The sequence below is a fragment of the Pinus tabuliformis genome, chromosome J (assembly GCF_031772625.1).
Source record: "Pinus tabuliformis cultivar Carrire ecotype Pingquan chromosome J, CPIR1, whole genome shotgun sequence".
NCBI classification, from domain to species: Eukaryota; Viridiplantae; Streptophyta; class Pinopsida; order Pinales; family Pinaceae; genus Pinus; species Pinus tabuliformis.
The window spans coordinates 317661961-317682747 of NC_142295.1; the positions used below are offsets into that span (position 1 = coordinate 317661961).

The 20787-nt window shown below is 35.8% G+C and overlaps 1 protein-coding gene across 3 annotated transcripts; it reads right to left on the bottom strand.

Annotated features, from left to right (window-relative positions):
* Nucleotides 1–7318: 7318 nt before the first annotated feature.
* LOC149227014 (putative UPF0481 protein At3g02645) lies at nt 7319–11178 on the bottom strand. 3 transcript variants are annotated; one of them, XM_089377673.1, is made up of 3 exons: nt 10637–11178; nt 7798–8803; nt 7319–7607 (listed from the first exon to the last, which is right to left on the bottom strand). In XM_089377673.1, exons 1-2 carry the CDS (start codon nt 11140–11142, stop codon nt 7813–7815), a joined length of 1497 nt encoding a protein of 498 aa, XP_089233799.1. In that variant the 5' UTR covers nt 11143–11178; the 3' UTR covers nt 7319–7607; nt 7798–7812. The 3 variants fall into 3 exon arrangements, with proteins under 3 accessions (XP_089233799.1, XP_089233800.1, XP_089233797.1); XM_089377674.1 differs by having other exon boundaries at nt 7319–7674; XM_089377671.1 differs by having other exon boundaries at nt 7319–8803.
* Nucleotides 11179–20787: the final 9609 nt, after the last annotated feature.

Genomic DNA, 20787 nt, shown 5'->3' on the forward strand with positions numbered 1-20787 from the left:
CATCAATGTCTGCAATATGTACGATCCTGGTCCAACTTGAGCAATTGGAAGTGCCTCAAGTTCTTCATCCATCATTGTCACATCTGCAACATCCTCATACATCACGACTTCTTCTTCTTCATCGCATTCTGTAGCAAAACCCTGCTCCATTTCCCAACCAAGTCGAAAAAGTTAGTCTTCAACATTCCTTTCCAAGACCTAAAGTTCATTTTGAATCTGTGGATTCTCTTTTTTCATACGCCTCAACCTGTATAAGTTCACTAAAAGCCTCCTTTGGAATTCTTCCCAACTTTCCATGTCTTGTCGTTCAACTTGGCCCAAGCACATTGCTTCAACCCTGCTTCACTTCTCAAATCTTCAACAAACCCCGTGGAATCCAGAGCTATGATATCAACTGTCACACCCTATCCTGGTGGCGATCTTTCAATTGCACATAGGCAGGTGCGGCATCACTACCCACTTTCTTTTCACTAATACTTATGAGTACGGGCTACGCCTTGCATTCAACACTTAGTTGTTTTTCTTTTCTTATACTAAGCATTCATCATTACAAAGAGGAAATAACATTTACATCATCTTCATTTATCAATATGCATAGAGAAAATACTCTATTTTAATGGGAGGGGAAACTCGCAGATTAGAGTCTGCCCAATAATAATAATTTAGTCTTTTACAACTTTATTTACAAGTACAACCTTTGCCAAGAAACCCCAAATTTCACCTTAGCAATTCCGCCAACTTTCAGCAACTCAGCCTGCTCGTGTCGGGTCGCCCTTTGTTCAACAACGGCCACTTTCAACCTTCGTTTAGGGCTTCCCACGTCTATGTTGTGTCCTGTAGCTTGTCCTTGGGCATAGGCACCCACCCCACTGGGTTGGGTCACCCTCCGCAGCTCGTCGCACTAGAAACCTTCCACAGCTCGTCGCAACTCAACGCTCTCCACAGCTCATCACACCTCGGCGCCCTTCGCAGTTCATCCGCACCGGGCAGACTTGCCCACATCTCGTCTGCACCGCAGACCTTCCGCAGCGCGTCATAACTCGACAGACTTCCGTAGCTCGTTGCACCGGTAGACTTCCTTAGCTCGTCCACACTGCAGACCTTCCACAGCTCGTCGCAACTCAGCTAACTTCCGCAACTCGTCGCATCCGCAGACTTCCTCAACTTATCCGCAACACAGACCTGCAACTCGCTTCTCCTTGTCTCAGCTCGGTACTGCAACCCTCGGTCCACCTGCACCTCACCTTTGCTTCTATCGCTTCTCTCTTACTTCCCCAAGCTTCTAGGTAATGCTTGTTCGCTTGAGTTCATTTGATGCTTCTCTCTAACTCGCCATCTCCAATATATATGCATCCTCCATGTGTTAAGGCAAGTCGGCTTGCCGAGGCCGACCACACAAATCGCCCATGAAAATGCCAAATAATATGTCGGCCAACCAACTCTTCTCTTTTCCGCACGTCAGCTTACCTAAGGTGTCTGCCACCCTTCGTCGGCCCAACTCGTTGCTTTTTCGACACTTCATATAAACTCGTAGTATGTGCGCCCATACTTAGTTGATTTTCCACTTCTCAGTTTTTCGACTCTCCAAGTAACTTGTCGCACCGTCGCACAACTCTTCGTTGGACACTCGTTGGGGCGCGTTTAACCAAACACATCCACTTGTCATCACAAAGTCGACTTGTCGCACATAACCGAAGTTTGTCTCCCACCGTTGCCTGTCGCAAATATGAGCACGCCTTAGCTCATGGTCGTGACACAAGTGATGACAATGTCACTTTTATATATTGGCATGTTGCTTTTGTTTATTGTGTAAAAATGACTAACGTTTCAAAAATTTCTAAAAGAAAATATTAGGAAATAAAAAATAAAACACTTAATAGAATATTTAATTTAATAAAAAATATTTAATTTTTTTAAAGAAAGTTTTGTATTATTATATTAGTCTAATACTTTATATTATTTATTTAATCGAATCTTTATTTACTTTTGTTTTATTCCCTAATTTTACACACTATAAATATAAATAGATATGATTAAGTTGGAAAATATTTTTATATTATTAATATTGTATAATTATATGTAACCAATATTTTAAGAAAATTCTGCTCTTCATATTCTATATATTATATAAATAAAGTTAATAATAAAAAAATATTATATTTATGAATACTTTAGTTATAATTTGTATTGGTCAATGTTAAAATAATAGCAATTAAGAGACTAATCAAATCCTATAATTTTGATTTCGCATGAACTAATAAATCTAAAATATTTACACATTTATCTTCATCTAATAATTTGATTGCTAAAATTTACTAAATATACACACAATAGTATAAATAATACCAATTTATAATTTATATTTATTTATAGTTTAATCAATTTAATTTACATTTTAAAATTTATTTATTTAAAATTCAAATATTGTATAATTAATTAAATCATATCAAATGAATTAACGTTAAAATAATAATAATAATAATGTAAAACATTAAAATATATATATATTTCAATTTGCCTCATGTTATATTATTGAAACTGAATTAGAATTATTATATTAAGTAAAATAATAAGTTTTAGATTATGGTTACAATATTACCATTCCAATTCAAATAATAAACAAATCATAATCAATGAGATACCATGCCATACATTAATCACCATATTCTGAACAAAATTAGCAAAAACACATACCTGCCATAATATTTAAATGGACCAAATTAATTATAAAACAATAATGCTCTAGAAAATATAAGAGAGTCAAATATATAACAAGCCTAATCTAACCATCAATATATTAAAAAAAAATATATATCTGAAGCCTATGAAAACTGAAAATTTAAATATAACTTCACATTAATGAGATAAAACTATTCATAGTTGGAAAAACAGGATGATCTGCATTTTATCAAATGCCAGATGGTTATATGTCAATGCATTTTTAAAAATAATAAGAAAAATGTTAATAAAATTCTGCAACTTATAAATTGCAAAACAAAATGAATTGATGAAAAATTATGAGTATACAAAATGTCATTTTAAACGTGAAAAAAGGCCGATAAGTATTTTAAACATCATATTGCATACTTACAAAATTAGCTCTAGAAAATCGACTAAACCAATGCAACATATATAATATCTCAAGTGATTTCGCAAAATCAACGAACCACAACAACCTATAATAGTACATTTACCTCGAACATGGGTTCAATGTCCTCAGCAATGTTTGACATCGAGTGTGGACAATTAGAACCAAAAATTAAATACCGCTTAGGATAAAGTTGTTTCCCAGAAGCAAAGTGTCCAAGGAGGCTCATTTACTGCTTCGAGTTCCAATTCTCCCATATTTTTACTATTTTCGGTGAGTGTTTCTTTTAACTTTTTGTATCTTACTATTTTCGGTGAGTGTTTCTTTTAATTTTTTTGTATCTTAAGCACTTGTCAAGAATACATCCTGCAAAAATTACCATTATTTTAAGAATAACATCTAATCTTCTTGTTCTTGGGATGCAGGTGAACAAAAGCAGTGAATTCTGTGGGTGGCTGAAATGGTTGGCCGTGTAGATTTCAAAGCGAGAACATATTTTTGGGAGTGGGTGGACAAATTTGCCGTGAAGTGGCACATTATTAAAGAAGTTCCACTCAACAAATTGTCCATATTACTGAGGAAAGCAGGGAAAACCGATCAATTATATTTAGTCGAGATGCCCAATAGGTGAGTTAATGGTTTTCCATTTGTTTATAATGCAATATTATGTCCTTTCCATTGCAGCTTGAAAATGATTACATAGAGGGTTAAAAAATTACGATCATGAACATGAATGGATGAAAATGATGGTCATAAACATGAATGAATGCACATGGTCATGAATATGAATGAATGCACATGCAGGTTGAAAAGGAGAAGGGTGAAGAAATTCTTGAAATATTTAAGAATTACGTTTGCACAACCTCTTTGTTCAATGAAATTGCATTGCCAAGAAGAAATTGAGAGTATATGGAGATTTTCGGCTACCCACCGATTTCTTCATGTCCTTCTTTGCAGAATGTAATCTAACACAATTATGACCAAAGACAAGAGGGGGGATTACAGGATCATCATTGATGTAGGTTTTAACCCTGTATTGGTTCGAAACGCGTCGACAAAGGTCTTTCCTCATGTGATTTTCGTCGAAGTTCTGCTTACAACTAGAAATTCCCTGCTTACAAAATCTAAAAATAGAAAATAAATAATGGCCAAATCATAACACATAAAACAAATATACACAGAGATTTCCCCTTGGATCCCAAAACTACCAGTTTGATTTTTCATTATGTTCCTTTCAATGTCACAATATATATATATATATATATATATATATACATGCCAAAGCATCATAAACCCCCAATCCATTAACTCTGGATTAGAACATAACCATAGTTCCCTTGACCGGATCTACAAAATACCATGGACCTAAAATCATCCCACCCAAAACCATGTGCTAAAACCATGTACAAAACCATAGGTAGGTCTGCCCACCTAATATAGTGTCCAAAAAACATTTCCCGGGGCTGCCACCTCATAGACAGAGGCTACCACCCCTCAAATAAAAGGGGCACTCCAACCCCCTCTAACTAAGGAGGCTAGTCGTGGAAAAAATATAACACAATCCAACCACTGAAACAATATAGACGACTCTCAATGAAAATGCATAAATATACACAATATATATAAAAATAAAAGAGAGAATCTACGATGAGAGAAAAAGTTTCCAAAAATGGTATAATGCTCATTGGGTACGGGAAAGATTTGACAATCATTACAGAAATACTTTCTGTAAGACATTCTGAAGTTTTGCTTAAATCGATCTCTAATTTCAATATGTTCAGTTATATTTATGTTTATAGGACTTCTATTTACATAAATTAAGTAAATTCACTGAACTCTTAGGCATTTTTTTTTTCACAACTTTGTGGTCAATTTTGCAGGAGCTTCGTGAAGAATTTTTTGGGAGTCTTAGCTGTATAATCTGTAGAAATTGAATGTTTCGAATTTTCAATGAAATACATATCAAAACGGTTAGGGATGGGCTTTGGAGATAAGGAATGGTACAGTGGTGACGTCGCACCTTGGGATTTGGTGTGGAGATGAGCGATGGGCTTTGGAGATGACGGATGGTACAGTGGTGACGTTGTACCTTGGGCTTTGGTGTGGAGATAGGGATGGGCTTTGCAGATGAGGGATGGTACAGTGATGACTACCTTGGAGGCTTTGAAGATGAGGCAAATGTTATTTCCAATTTTTTAGCAATATAAATGCCTTTTGACATGCAGGGAAATAGCGCTCGCCCTCTCTCTCCACGCTCCATTCATTTGTTCACGTGCTGTCACTCAGAGGGCGAGCACTATTTCCCTCGCATGTTAGAGGGCATTTATATTGCTATAAGGTTGGAAATAGCATTTGCCTTGAAGATGACGGATGGTACAGTGGTGGTGGGCGTGCGTTGGAGATGAGGGATTGGCATAGTGGTGGCGTCACGCTTTGGGCTTTGGAGCTCTGGTGATGGCGGCGATGAGCCGCAGTCACCACCCAACAAAATATCACTATATGTCACCTACCAGTGACAACGACTTTTCCTTCCACAGTTATTCATAATTAGACATTAGTCTTACTCATTGCTTCATTATTCTTATTCATAATTAGACATTAGTCTTACTCATTGTCTCATTATTCTCAAAGATAATTAGAAATTAGTCCTACACATTACCTCATTATTCTTGACATAGAAACGGATTTGACACAGAATTGCCATGGGGTGCCTCAAGATATACGTAGGAAGTGGCATGTGGTAGCTTGCGCTGGGAATATTCACTCCCCTAACATTTCAACCGGTTACAAATTTTGATTAAATTAAAGAGTAGTGTAGTGTTATAATTTTGCTTAGAAAATAGTGAAAATTTAGGTAAGATTTTTAATAAAATTCAGTTGAAATTTTAAGAAATTTAGATTACAGCTGTTAAGTTTGAGGGATTTCTAATTGTTTTTGGTGGTATTGAATCCATTTCCATTATAAAAACGATTCAAACACTTCTATGTTTAGATTTTTTGAAAAAAAATGAAAAATTTACCTTAAAAATAATTTTGAAGGTGTCCCTAAAAATAACTTTGAGGGCTTCCTTGAACAATACCAAATTAAAATACTATATGCTTGCTAACTTCTCTTAGTAGCTTGAAGACTTTCTAACTGTTTTTGATGGTATTGAATCCATTTCCACTATAAAAACGATTCCAACACCCCTATATTTAAATTTTTTGAAAAAAAATGAAAAAATTACCTTAAAATTATTCTTAAAGGTCTCCCAAAAAATAACTTTGAGGGCTTCCTCGGACAAGACAATACCAAATTAAAATACTATGTGCTTGCTAACTTCTCTTCGTACCTTGTACAGTGATATTGGGTTTAACGGTAAGTTTCGCTAGGTGAAACCCACGAGATGGAGGTTCAAATCTCGTTGAGTACATGGCCTGTTGTGTCTTGGCTAGAAGAGTGGGCGACCCCAGAGTGGACGTCTCGCCTCTTGTTGAGGCATAAGTTAATTGCTATTGTGTGCGGCTTGCAGGCTGTTGCACCTAGCCTAGGTTTATAGTGGCAGCCAGTTGGATTTGATCCTGGGCCTGTTCAGGGTAACTGCCTAGGTTTATAGTGGCAGCCAGTTGGATTTGATCCTGGGCCTGTTCAGGGTAACTCAAGCCTGTTGCACCTAGCCTAGGTTTATAGTGGCAGCCAGTTGGATTTGATCCTGGGCCTGTTCAGGATAACTCAAGCCTGTTGCACCTAGCCTAGGTTTATAGTGGCAGCCAGTTGGATTTGATCCTGGGCCTGTTCAGGGTAACTCAAGCCTGTTGCACCTAGCCTAGGTTTATAGTGGCAGCCAGTTGGAATTGATCCTGGGCCTGTTCAGGATAACTCAAGCCTGTTGCACCTAGCCTAGGTTTATAGTGGCAGCCAGTTGGATTTGATCCTGGGCCTGTTCAGGATAACTCTCACCAGCCTAGGTTTATAGTGGCAGCCAGTTGGATTTGATCCTGGGCCTGTTCAGGATAACTCTCACCAGTTACCGATTATCCTAGATTTAAAAAAAAAAAAAAAAACTTCTCTTCGTACCTTTGATATTAAACAAACAAAAATCAATAAATAATATTAAAGGACTTCACACTATCAACCTCTGCTTCAATATGCTCTAGTTTGTGTTAAATTTTGTATCAGGTGCCAGTTGTTTGAAAATAAGCATTTTTATTTAGTTTAAACCAAAACAGTGCTTGCTCTAGAATGCAAAGTTAATAAATAGTACAAATTTATATCTCAACAATAATCTGTACATAGAGTGCATTGTCCCTTGAAAACGCTTAACAGTTGCAGATTTCAAGTTAGGAAAATTTGGAAAACTTAATACCTGTAACAAAGCCTTCTCTGCCCTGCCTGCCACTGGGAAGTGAAGTAACGCCAAGTACAGTAAGAGAAACGCACTGATACATTTCAACTTGTATGAAAGAAAAGAGCGCTGCCACTGGAATGTGAAGCCTTCCCTGCTCTGGCATGCCACTGGGTTGTGAAGCTTTCCATGCCCTGCCATGCCACGTTCAAGTGAAATGACGCCATGGATAGAAAAAATAACACACTCATACATTTCGACCTGCCCGAAAGGAAAAAAAGGGGTGGGAACCATGGTTTTGCCACCCCATACAAAAAAACAGGGAAACATATACCCTGAAAAGCAATTAATGTAAAGTTCAGCAAGTAAATCCAATCACAATACCCGACGACGATACGATTATTTCTTCATACTCTGTTGTTGAAGCCGGACTTGTTCCGGCGACAGAATGGCTTGCAATATACTTAAAAGCAATACGATACATCCTGCCAACGTAGATGCTACAAGGCACGCCCTTGGAAAGTACTTATATCTCAGTTCAGCACATATCATTATATATTCGTAACTCGTGTAGAAAGTTGTAACGCCATCAATCGCTGACTCAATTGGTTCGTACTTACCCTTACCCATTGCTTTCCGCATTCCGTTCCAGACACCGACTACGTCTTCGTCGGTGGCCAACCCATTGTGGATTATACCGCCATTTCTCAGCACCTCAACATCGGCGGCTGTGCTGATCAACCGGTCCATCAAATCCACATAGCACAGCAGCGGTTTCGTTTCCTTTTTGCAAACGAATGCCTCGAATGCCACCAAATTTCTCATGACAACTTCTGTTCTCTCGTCCATTTCGATGGTGGGCAAGTGAATCGTGTAGGTTTTGATATCGAAACGTATTTCGTTGAGATGTTCAACGTGCGCAGCGAATTTCACTCCTTTTCTTCTGAGTTCTACAGCTGATGGGAGAGTGATGTACCTCCTTTTCTTCCACATTCGATTGTGTTCTGCATGATCTGTGCGATCCGAAGGGCGGATGATATTTTCATACACGAACCCTAAAAGATGTGAATCTGGCCTTAATGAGGGAGCGGCTAAAACATATGAATCCAGCTTGTCACGTTTGCATAGAAAAGGGGATAGAGTGTGCCAAATGTGTCTCAAAATTGAGTTGAGATCGAGATCTGTGCCTGCCTGCCATTGGAGGATCATCTGTAAGGCAAACATGGGTATTTGATTTTGTACCTTCATAATATCTTCCTGCACCGTTGCAAACATGGTAGTTTGATTTTCCAGTTTCATAATATCTTCCTCCACTGCCGATGGTAGTTGGTTTTGTAAAAAGAAAAAACGAGTTGCTTGATCACAGTCTGACTCCCGGGTGAAGATCTTTCTAAAAAACCACAACAACAAAAATATATATTTTAGAAGCAAATTCATATATTTTAGAAGCAAATTAATAAATATAAAGTATACTTTTAGCATTTAGTATATTTTATTGGGATTTTTTTGTAAGTTTAATAGGACTATATTTCTATCATGTCCAACTTCTCACTGCAATAAAACATAACATAAAATTTCAACCCAAAACTTCTGGTTGAATAAGACTTCATTTCCAATACCATTGTCAATTGACTTACCCAAACCCCAAACCCCCAACCCTACTGACTTTATTGAGAGTTTTTGATAATATTTTATTTTAATAAATTTAGCTTCTAATTTATCAATAATTTATAAACTTATCAATATTTAAATATGTTTTAAATGTTAAATATAATAAATAAAAATATTTATAAATACTAAATTTTATTTCATTTCAATTTCTGTTTATATTAATAATAACACAATATTACAATTCCACAAATCAATAATGATTGTTCCATTCAAACCATAGAAACCCAGAAAACGGCTTTTACTGGTTAGAAATAAGTATGGTATAGTTTGATATTATTTGCAGATACATTAATAAATAATGTTAAGTAAAGATGTATATGTGTATATATATATATATGAAGAGGTTGATCGCCTCTCGAAAATTGGATTGCATCTGGATAAAGGGACACGCTCTGTTTTTGAGATAAAAGAAGTCTCCAAACATTTTTTTTAACCCTTGGGTTTGACTAAACCAGGGGGCTAATTATTTAAGCAAAGTAGTTGTTCAGGAATATATGTAGGGGTTTCTTGAAATTGTTTATATTTTCGATTTACCAGCTACAGATCAGCTATTTGCATATATTGCAGTGATTATCTTGGAAGACATTTATGGCTTCTTTACAGTTTTTCAGAAACAGCTTTGCTTTTAGTTTCTTTTTATCGGATCATGACAGTATGTTACAAACTAATTTTATACATGGAGGTTCTATAACAAATTTTGTATACACATATACAAATTACGCAGAAAATACTATTGTGGCCAAAAGAATGCGGACATCTATTTTATTGTATAAATAGAAGTTACATTTTTTGGAATATATATATGTATATTTAATAAGTATATAAATAAATAAAAATTTATATTTTATTTGTTTGGTTAAGAGTTTAAGGAAATAAGTTAATTATTCAAGATGTAGAGGTATCTGGCAGAAATATAGCTTACTTTTTTTAATGATTAATTTTCCTTGAGTCTTGTATTAAGTATATAAATAAATAAAAATTTATATTTTATTTGTTTGGTTAAGAGTTCAAGGAAATAGGTTAATTATTCAAGATGTAGAGGTATCTGGAATCCTGTATTAGTAGATAATAGTCTGTAATGACAATCCTCAAAGCTAATGGATTTAATAAGTATAAAAATAAATAAATAAATTACATTTCGTTAGTTTGGTTAAGAGATCAAGCAAATAAGTTAACTACTCAAGACAAAGAGGTATTAAAGCTTACTTCTTTCAATAATTAGTTTTCCTTGAATCATTCTACATTAGTAAATAATAATTTGTGATGATCGTCCCCAAAACTAATTTCTTAAAATTATACGATTAGACTGTTCTATGCAATATTAAAATATATATATATTTGAATGTTGCAGAACTGTAATATTGGATAAACCTGGACTCAAAAATGTTAAAATTGGGATCCAAAATGATATATACTAGTGGTAATAGAGTATTTTTTGGCCAAATCTGAACATCAGGGTTGTAAAGGAAAGGAATAAGCCGTCACGAGCCAAGGGTGGTATGAGAGACTTTTTCGCCAAATCTGAACATCAGGGTTGTAAAGGAAAGCATACCTTAAGAATCGCAAAAGGAATAAGCCGTCGCGAGCCAAGATCCAACCCAGTTCCTCGTCACTCATGTCATTCCAAATATGGAGGTGCTCATACCATTGCCGAATCTTACTACCCTGCACTATCATGTCTGCAACCAGGTTCTTGAAGGGAGGGCGACCAGCTCTGTGAACGAGTATGTGAGGGAGCTCGTCTTTGAATGTTTCATATTTGCCAAGTTGGGGTTTTCCGAAATGCAGAGGACCGAGCGAAACCACCTGCGGCACATAAGCTGCTTCCAACTTTTGACTCGGCAGCCGATCCACTATGCTGGAGACGCGTGGGGCGACTGTCGCAACTTCACCCTCCGCCTTTTCGGTTTGCATTGACGAGGGATATAGAATATCTATGCTGTGGGTGTCCATGGTGCGGCAGCTGCAAAACCCAAAATCCTCCTTGGCTTTTAGCAAAAAACCCAAATGGACAAGATCAGAAATCTGGAGATTCAATGCCCTCGAGGGCGACCTCATGGGTAAGGGGAAGTTCAAGGGCTGGCCATAGCTAATTATACAGAAAAAGTAAACACGGTACACTGTTTATCGATTCGATTGATCGATTGGGCTTTTCCTTTCCTAACCACTGAAATATAATCATATTTTGTTTTTTTCGAAGATACGCGAATCACACAAAATTTGCAACAAACAGCAGTCCTGACAAGCCGCCAACAAATAAAGAGGCACAGGAAAAACCAAGTTAGGTGGGAAATATATCAAACCACTGGCTGTATATAAAAATATGTTGGTATTGGAAGTAATGGTTTGGCGTGTCAGTGTGTGTATTATTGAAGTGTCAATTTAAAAGTAGGTGAGTCTTAAAGTGCCAATCATGTTTTTCTATGTGTAGTTAAATACTTTTTTCTGAATTTAGATTGGTTTGAATTTAGATTGGTTTCAATCAATGATTGAGATTTCAACAAGATATTTAAATAAATTATTTAAAGATTTATTTAACAAGATATTTAAATAAATTATTTAAAGATCTATATTAATTAATTTATGTTAATATTAATTTTATATATATATTTATATATAGGAAAAAAATAATTTTTTATGGTTAAATTTTTTATCATTCCAAAATACAATTTAAATAATGAAAAATAACATTTTGTATTTTATATTTAAAAAAAAAAACATAGGTCAAAATTCTCTCTATCTAATTTAAATCTGTATTTAAAATAGATCTAAACTAGTACTAACACTAAAATCAAATCAATCAATCATATATATACTATACATATAACTTATAATGCACGCTTTCTATGGTTTCTAACAATTGGACGGCGATCAGTGAAGATGTGAAAGTAGTTACCAAAAATTCGAAGAAGTGGCGACCAGTCACCAATAATAAAGAGGCTGGGAGATAATTTACATCTCTGGGTATGACAAAGTAGTGGTGAAAATTGTCAATGATGTATAGTCGAGGTAGTTGTGAGGGTTTAATGATAACCTTCTCACCTATATTCCATTCACGAGACATGATGACTATGTTGAAAAAAATCCTGAAAAACGGATTCTATATCCAGCTATGCTAGGGCTTTTCAGTACTGAAAAAAAAGTAATGGCGAGAACCCACAGATAAGACAGACAGACATAACTTAGATTGCTCAGTGTATAAATACAAAACTGGAAGGAATTGCAGAATATGACTCTGTATAAAAAAAAGGGTAGAATTTTTTTATTTTTGATGGGGATACCTGCAAGATCATGATAAAGGTAGAACATTTCTTGTGTGCAAAACAGCCCGAGATTATGACGACCACTCTGTCTTTTGAAAAACTCACGAAGATCATATGATCTCAGTAATCACTGAGAGTAAGTGGGAGTCGGATGATATATATATATTTTTTCATGATAGTATGTACGATCTATGGGTAGAATGGCTGAAAGTTAGATGATTATTTTTTTTTTCTTAAAAATTAGGCTGTATCATTTAGGCATTTCCTATTTCCAACTCTACTGCATATTTAATGCGCTTGAGATGTAGGGGCGATAGCCACATACAACGCGCGCCGTGATGACTATCGCCCCCTAGTCATCACGGCGCGCGTTGCATGTGGCTATCGCCCCTGCATCTCAACGTGCATTAAATATGCAGTAGAGCTGGAAATAGGATCCGCCGTATCATTTATGGGTAAAAGCAGGTTTCGTTTTTTCCAATGTTTTAAATTTTTTTTATTGAGTTTGGTTTTTTTTAGTGATGGGACAATTTTTAGTGTTGAATTTAGTTAGTAACGAAAATCTCCGACCCATTAATTAAGAAATTTTATTTTCAACTTCCAGAAAGAAATAGAATCAAAATAGTTAGTTTAACTGTTTTTTTTGTAATCTCAGCAAAATAATTTATTGTATTACAAGTTGTGGTGTAGGATGGATATGAATCTTGTTTCTAAACTTATGATTAATTTATTTCGCACTGATCTAATGTAATTTTTTTAAAATAGTGTTAGAGTTTATTGAAAAATAAATAAAAAATTAGTAATTTAAATTGTTTTTTAGTTTTTATTAACTTACTCTGAAAATATCAAATGGATTTTAAAATAGAAACCAAAATGTATCGGTGAATGTGAAACAAAAATTTTACACACAAAACATATTAGCCGGGGCTCTTATATTGATCACACAAAATTTGATTAATTACAATGAATCAGATGACGGATATTTATATATTTCCAATTAGCTACTCGCCTAAAATAACTTGACATGCAACCACATACTAAATTCGTCTATCACTTAACTCGACTTGACTCGACACTCAGTTAACTGACTCTCTAATTTTAGCCAACTTCTCTCCTCATACGGGAGTAATTAGATTATTTTAACACTCCCCCTTAATTACGACCGCTAAACTAAGACATGACTCATGACAACTCAAACATGTCTGCCGTCTATGTCTCAACTAGGTTTACAACACCCAAGTTTCTTTTGTGAAACTCAAACACATCTTTTACTAATGGCTTAGTAAATATATCAGCCAATTGATTACTTGATTTACAAGGCTTCAAGTGAACTTCTACATTGCTCACAAGTTCTCTAATAAAGTGATATTTAGTATCAATATGCTTGCCCTTTTGATGAAACACATTATTCTTGGCTAGTGCAATCGCTGAGATGTTGTCCCAATAGATTGTTGTTGATACTTGTTGTTTCTGCTTGAGTCCATCAAATACTCTTCTTAACCATACTGCTTGACATGATGTTGATGTTGCTACCACATATTCTGCTTTTGCTGACGAAAGTGTCACAATATGATGCTTCTTAGATGCCCATGTTATCACACCTGAACAAGGATGGAACACAAAACCAAAATTTCTCTTCCTATCATCCAAACTACCTGCAAAATCATTATTTGTGTACCCAATCAAATCCTTCTTTTATGTGCTTGCACACATTATGCCACAATCTCTAGTTCCTACTATGTATCTCAGAATTCGTTTTCCTTCTCTCCAATGTGTGTCTTTTGCAGTCTCCATAAATATGGAAATCAAACTTACTCCTTGCATAATATTTGGTCTTGTAGTTGTGAGATACATGAGACTGCCAACCAATCTTTTGAATAAAGTTGGATTGACATTTGATCATTCATCATCCTTGCTTAACTTTGTACCTGTTGCAACTGGTGTAGGGACAAGTTTGTAATTTTCCATCATGATTCTTTTCAACGAATCTCTACCATATTTATTTTGACAAATAAAAATTCCTTTTTCAGATTGCTCGACTTCTACCCCAAGAAAATATTTCATGAGACCAAGATTTGTCATCTCAAATTCTCTCATCATGACTGCTATAAATTCATCTTACTCAAGATCACCTGTAAAATTCATGCCATCAACATATAAGCAAACAATAAAAATGTGTCCATGCTCATTTACCTTTATGTACAAGATAGGCTCAATGTTGTTTTTGCAAAATCCATTCTTAATCATGTAGTTGTCGATTTTGTTATACCAAGCTCTAGGCGTTTGCTTTAGTCCATAGAGCGCTTTCTTCAACTTGTAAACTTTATCTTCTTTACCTTCAACTTCATATCCTGGAGGCTGCTGCACATAAATTTCTTCTTCTAGAATTCCATTCAAGAAGGATGATTTCACATCCATTTGATATACTTTCCACTTGTTCTGAGCTGTTGTGGCTAGAACTACTCTTATAGTATCCAATTTGGCTACTAGAGCAAACATTTCTCCAAAATCTATTCTTGGTTGCTGCGAGAATCCTTTTGCTACAAGTCTTACTTTAAATCTGTCAATTTCACCTTTCTCATTCAACTTTGTCTTGTACACCTACTTCACACCAATGAGATTTTTGTCTCTTGGCAAATCAACCAAATCTCATGTATCATTCTTTTCAATAGTTTCAATTTCTTCATTCATGGCTTGCACCCAATTTCATCTCTGATTGCTTCTTCAAAATAAGAAGGTTGGAATGACAACGAGGCAAAATTTGAACTAACATCCAAATCATCATAAATATCTTTCATACTTCTCATCTTTCTCTTACCATTGCTTGATTCATCACCTGATTGATTGCTAGGAGAATCTCGATCTGTTGATCTACTTGAAGATCCATTTTGCTCAGAAAATCTTGGAGTCCTTGTTGGCGTGACTCTGTTTGGTGTCTGCGCTTTTGATCCCTGCTGCTAATTTTCTGCTACATCATCCTCTTCCATTAATGGTGCTTGTGCATCAACTGTTTTGTCTACACTACCATTCCACAAATCTTTTTCTTTGAACACAACATCTCTGCTAATTATGGTCTTCTTGGTGACAGGGTTATACAATTTGTAAGCTTTTGATTGCTCACTATAACCAGTAAATATTCATTTTTCACTTTTATCATCCAATTTGCCTCTTCGCTCCTTAGGCACATGTGCATAAGCTACACATCCAAACACTCTGAGATGAGATATGCTGCAAGACATACCTGACCATGCATCTTCTGGTACTCTGTTCATCACACTCTTTGTAGGAGATCTATTTATCACATAAACAACACATGCAACTGCTTCTGCCCAATACTCATTAGACAAGTTTCTTCCTTTCAACATGCTCCTTGCCATGTTCATAATGGTTCTGTTCTTTCTCTCTGCTACACCATTATGTTGCGGTGTGTACCTGGTTGTAAACTGTCTTCTGATTCCATGTTATTTATAGTAATCATGGAATGTCTTTGAATCATATTCTCCACCATGATCTGACTTCAATACCTTGATTTGTTGATCACTTTGGTTCTCTGCTAAGGCTTTGAATTCCTTGAACTTTGCAAAAGTTTCAGACTTCTGCTTCAAGAAGTAAACCCAAGTCTTTCTACTATAGTCATCAATGAAAGTGAGGAAGTAACAACTTCCACCAATCGATTATGTCCTCATAGGTCCACACTTGTTTGTATGCATTAGCTCAAGAGGTTGTTTTGCTTTGTATGCAACTCCCTTTGGAAAACTTTCACGGTGTTTCTTCCCCAAGATGCAACACTCACAAGTACTAGCAGGTTCTTTGATGGGAGGTAATCCTTCGACCATTTGTTTCTGCTGCAATAATATTAAACCAGAAAAATGCAAGTTTCCAAACCGAAAGTGCCATAACCAATAATCATTAGAACATTCAACTGTAAACTAACTGAGGTGATCGTTGTAATTCACAACTAGAGGAAAGAGTATGTTCCTCATTATCTGCACCGTTGTTATCAATTGCTTGCTTGGGGGCTTGTCATATATAACACATTGTTGTCCTTGAAGGATAACTCTGTATCCCTTCTATGTCAATTGACCAACACTTATCAAATTATGTTTGAGACCAAGAACATAATATACCTCTAATATTGTCTTCGTCTCCCCATGCTTGGTCAGAATGTTGAGCACTCCTTTGCCATCTACATCCATTGTCTTTTCTGTTCCCAACTTTACCTCTATCTTTATAGATTGATCCAAATTTGCAACCAAATTCTTGTTGCTTGACATGTGGGTACTGCAACCACTATCTAATAGCCACACATTATCAGAAGGTTCATGCATGGTATGACAAGCTAGGAACATGGAGTTAGTACTCTCTGTAGTGACATTAACTCTTTGGTTCCCTTGATCAGCTATCCTCTTTCTGCAATCATGGGTATTTTGACCAAATTTATTGCAATAATAACATCTCACTTTTGATTTGTCAATTCTTTGATTATTGTTGAAGCTTCTGATGTTGCTTCCACTTTCATGTTCATGCTCTTCTCAGCCATATCTCTGACCGCCATGTCTTCCACCTCGTCCTCTACCTCTCGATGTACTTCTGCCTCAACCTCTGTCTCTTGAAATAGAAACCTGACTTTTTAAAGCAGTCTTTAAAGTGGAATCCTTATTTCTATCTATCCTTGCCTCATTTGATGGAAGTGATCCCATCAACTCATCAACTATTAGTGATGTCAAATCCTTGGCTTCTTCTATGGCTACTATCACAACATCAAATTTGGTAGACAAAGATCTGAGGACTTTCTCAACCACTATTTGATCTTTAATTTACTCACCGTAAATTTTTAACTGATTTAGGATAATCATGACCCGATTCATGAAGGAATCGATGTCCTATGTCTCCTTCATCTGCAGCGTTTCAAAATATATCATAGTATTCAACAACTTAACAATATTGACTTTGGCCATACGTTTATAGCTTGCCACCAAGGTATCCCATGCTTCCTTTGTTGAATGTGTTATCATAATCTTCTGGAACACTTCTCGATCTACTCATTACTGGATACAATACAACATTTGTGCATTCTTCTTTTTGTATTTCTTCCATAGTTCCCTCTCTGCATTAGTGAAGGCTAGTTCTTCTTCTTCATTTTTAGGTTCTAAAAACCCAAACTAGACATAATCCCAAACATCATAAGCCTGCAATTTGGTCGCCATATTAATGGCCCATACATCATAATCCTTCCCTGTAAACAGTGGGAACTAGGGCTGGAAATTTAAGAAAGCCATCTTTCTTCAAAAACAAACTTTCTCCTAAAATAATAAATTCCTCTTTTGCTAAAGAAATTTATAAACCCCTTTTTCAATAAACCCCTTATTTATTTATTTTCTATATAAAAATATCTTTATATAAAAAAAACTTTATAAAGTACTCACACTCACACCTTTATAAAAACTTTAATTAAAAAACTTTTCAAAGCCTCTCATATAAACCTTCACTTTATATGAACCTCTCATACATAAACCAAGGGAACTTGACTTTGCACTTAAAAAAAATATATGGTCTTTGCTCTATTAACGCACCTCTTGTGATGACAGGTTGTGTGCTAATGTCGTTCATGACAATGGAGTCCCACTTTAGTCCTCTAACGCTACCAACATCAAAGTTAATCCACGTGTTTTCAAAACACGGTAAGGTTGCGACCTATAACGCAGCTCTTTGTTAGGCCCATGAGCATTATAAAGCACTAAATACCATTGTAAGGTGAGTTATAGCTCAACCAAGTGGAACATAAATTATTTCTCTTCTCTCTCATGGATTACTGTTGATCCGCTCTCGCTGGATCTTTGTAACCTCACTCTGATACGAATTTGTTGGAAAGGTAGATGAGCCAAAACACAAATTTCACACACAAAACACACGAGTTGCGACTCTTCTATTGATCACACAAAACTTGATTGATTATAATGAACCCGGTGAGAGATATTTATATGTCCCCAACTAGCGACTCACCTAAAATAAATTGACATGCAACCACACACTAAATTCGTCTATAACGTAACTCAACTTGATTCAACACTCAGTTAACTGACTCTCTAATTTTAGCCAACTCCTCATGCGAGAGTAATTAGCTTATTCTAACAAATTTTTGGTACATGGAACTTCATTCCATGACTATCTATTAATCCCAAGGAACTGGGAGTTTGGGACATTGCGGTTTCTTGAGAGGCTCAATTAGTTTTGTTTCTTGGTTGTTTTGTAATGATGATATTTTATTTTTATTTTTATCAATGCTTGGATAGAAATTAACAAGAGGTAGTGGCAACATCATTGTTCTTGTTTTTTTTTCACATTGCCATCACATGAATTTTGTTTATTGTGCAAAATTATGTGTAAAAATAATATTTTTCAAATAATAATAATAATTAATAATATTCTTCAGAAATTCAAAAAAACTTAAAATAACGAAAAAAATTCTTAACTAAAGAACAGCTAAGATACTCTAAGTGGAAATTCTGAAAAAAGAGAAAATAAATCAAATTAAGAACAATACTATACCTAAATTACAATTGCCATGTCATAATAACACAATCAATACCCCAATATCTTGTTTAAACATTCTACAATTTCTTGATTTCTATATATTATATGGTAAAATTAAGAACAAAACTATGAATCAACATGCACCATCAATGCAGTGAATACTCTATTATGTCAAAGCAAACTCAAATTGCTAGAAATTTTGGGTAGAAATGCATTTGGGTTTTTCTCTAGTGTGTTATCACTCCTCCGGATCTCCAAGGCTGAGGAAGAGTCCCACTGAGGTAACCACAGACCAGTGTTTTAGCTTGGTAGCTAGCCCTGCCAAGCCGAAGAGGGCTCTCTCCAAAGGGTCACAGCTAGGAGGGTTGGATAGTTTAGGGTTTTAGGCTAGATGTATAGTGCAGAGGGTTGTTTGAGTTGATTTGGTTGGGTAGTCACAAGGATGAGTGATTTAGGTCAGAGGGACTAGGTCAGGGAAAATGAGATATGATTGCAGACATTCAAAGGGGCAAGGTAGGTATGAAGCTTAAAACTTAAAAGGTGATTTGATGAGATGGTTTAAGACTAATGAGGAGTTAGGAAGATCATAAGAGATGTATTCATCCTAAACTGAAGAAAAATGGACAAAGTATGATAAATTTCCCAAAACAGAGCATGAGCAAGCATGTATTCTACCTATCAACTTGAAAATTACCATATAATAGACATGAAATGGTTTATGAACAGATAAAACATTCATACAAATGATCACAAAGAAGAAACAATGCTAAACATTCATACCACATGTATCCCAGAAAAATAGTTGCAACTCATCTATTGAAACTCACCAAAATCTGATACAATAGTCTCTGATCACTAGTACAACATCCCACTAAATCCAACCTATAAAATGACTAAGAAAATACATAATATAGGCCTAAAACCAACTCATCCTAGGCTCAGGGGTCGAATCCATGAGAGGAGGAGCAGTTGCAAGAAAGGTTGAACTGATGGCTGTAGTGTAGGGTGGTCAAAGTGACTCATCCCTCACTCTAGCACACTGATTCATTACATGCCACATAGGCCATTTAACTGATGTATCTACCATAGGAAAAAGTAAAAACATAATAATTACATCATATAGATCAATTACATGAGTAAAACTTGAATTTCCCATAGGTAAAAGTCAACTTGGAGTGAAACAGTGAAAATAGCATAAGATTGTCAAACGCGCAACGCCAATGTCAAACGCGTAGCGACCTCTTCAAGCTAACTTTTGACTACCTTCCTAATGTCCAAATCTAGCCCAAGATAGCTCATTGGAAAGCTTATCTTGTCTAGTTTCCAAAAATGCCCTTGGTTTTCAAAATGGGCTTGATTTTCCCCTCCAAAACTACAATCTCCCAAGACTACTCAAACGCGCAGCGACAGGCCAAAAAAGAGGCAGAAAGGTGATTTTTTGGTAGTTTTTGACCCTTTTGGCTGATCAGTTTTGCTCCAAATGCTTAGAAAAAGTACAGGGTGCATGTCCTCATCATTCTTAATTCACAAATGCTGACCATTTGCTCATTGGATTCTCCAAAAAAGAGCGCAGTGTCCATGGTGCTGCGTGTTTGATCATGCTGACTGTGCCAAAATTTCTCAAAAAACATAGCAAAACATATCTTGCCAAAATTGTTTAACAATCATCAAAATTGGTGGGCTGATAGTTGGCTATATGTTTGAGGCATGGAGTGATGCCTCGGCAAGGATATCCAACCTCTTTTTCTCCTCTTGCTTGGTCAAGGCCTCAATTTTTGCATGAGCTCTTTTGAGCTTGTCCCTTGCAATTTTGTCTCTCATGGCATAGTGCTTCGCCATCCTTCTTTGAATATCATTGTCCTTCTTGGCCTTGTCTAGGAGGTTCTCCAGATGATCATTCACCCTC

Coding starts and splice junctions, on each gene's coding strand:
- LOC149227014 (XM_089377673.1), bottom strand. CDS start 11,142: ATGAGGTCGCCCTCGAGGGCATTGAATCTCCAGATTTCTGATCTTGTC. Junction 8,804..10,636: donor TTCCTTTTGCGATTCTTAAG/GTATGCTTTCCT, acceptor GTGGTTTTTTAG/AAAGATCTTCACCCGGGAGT.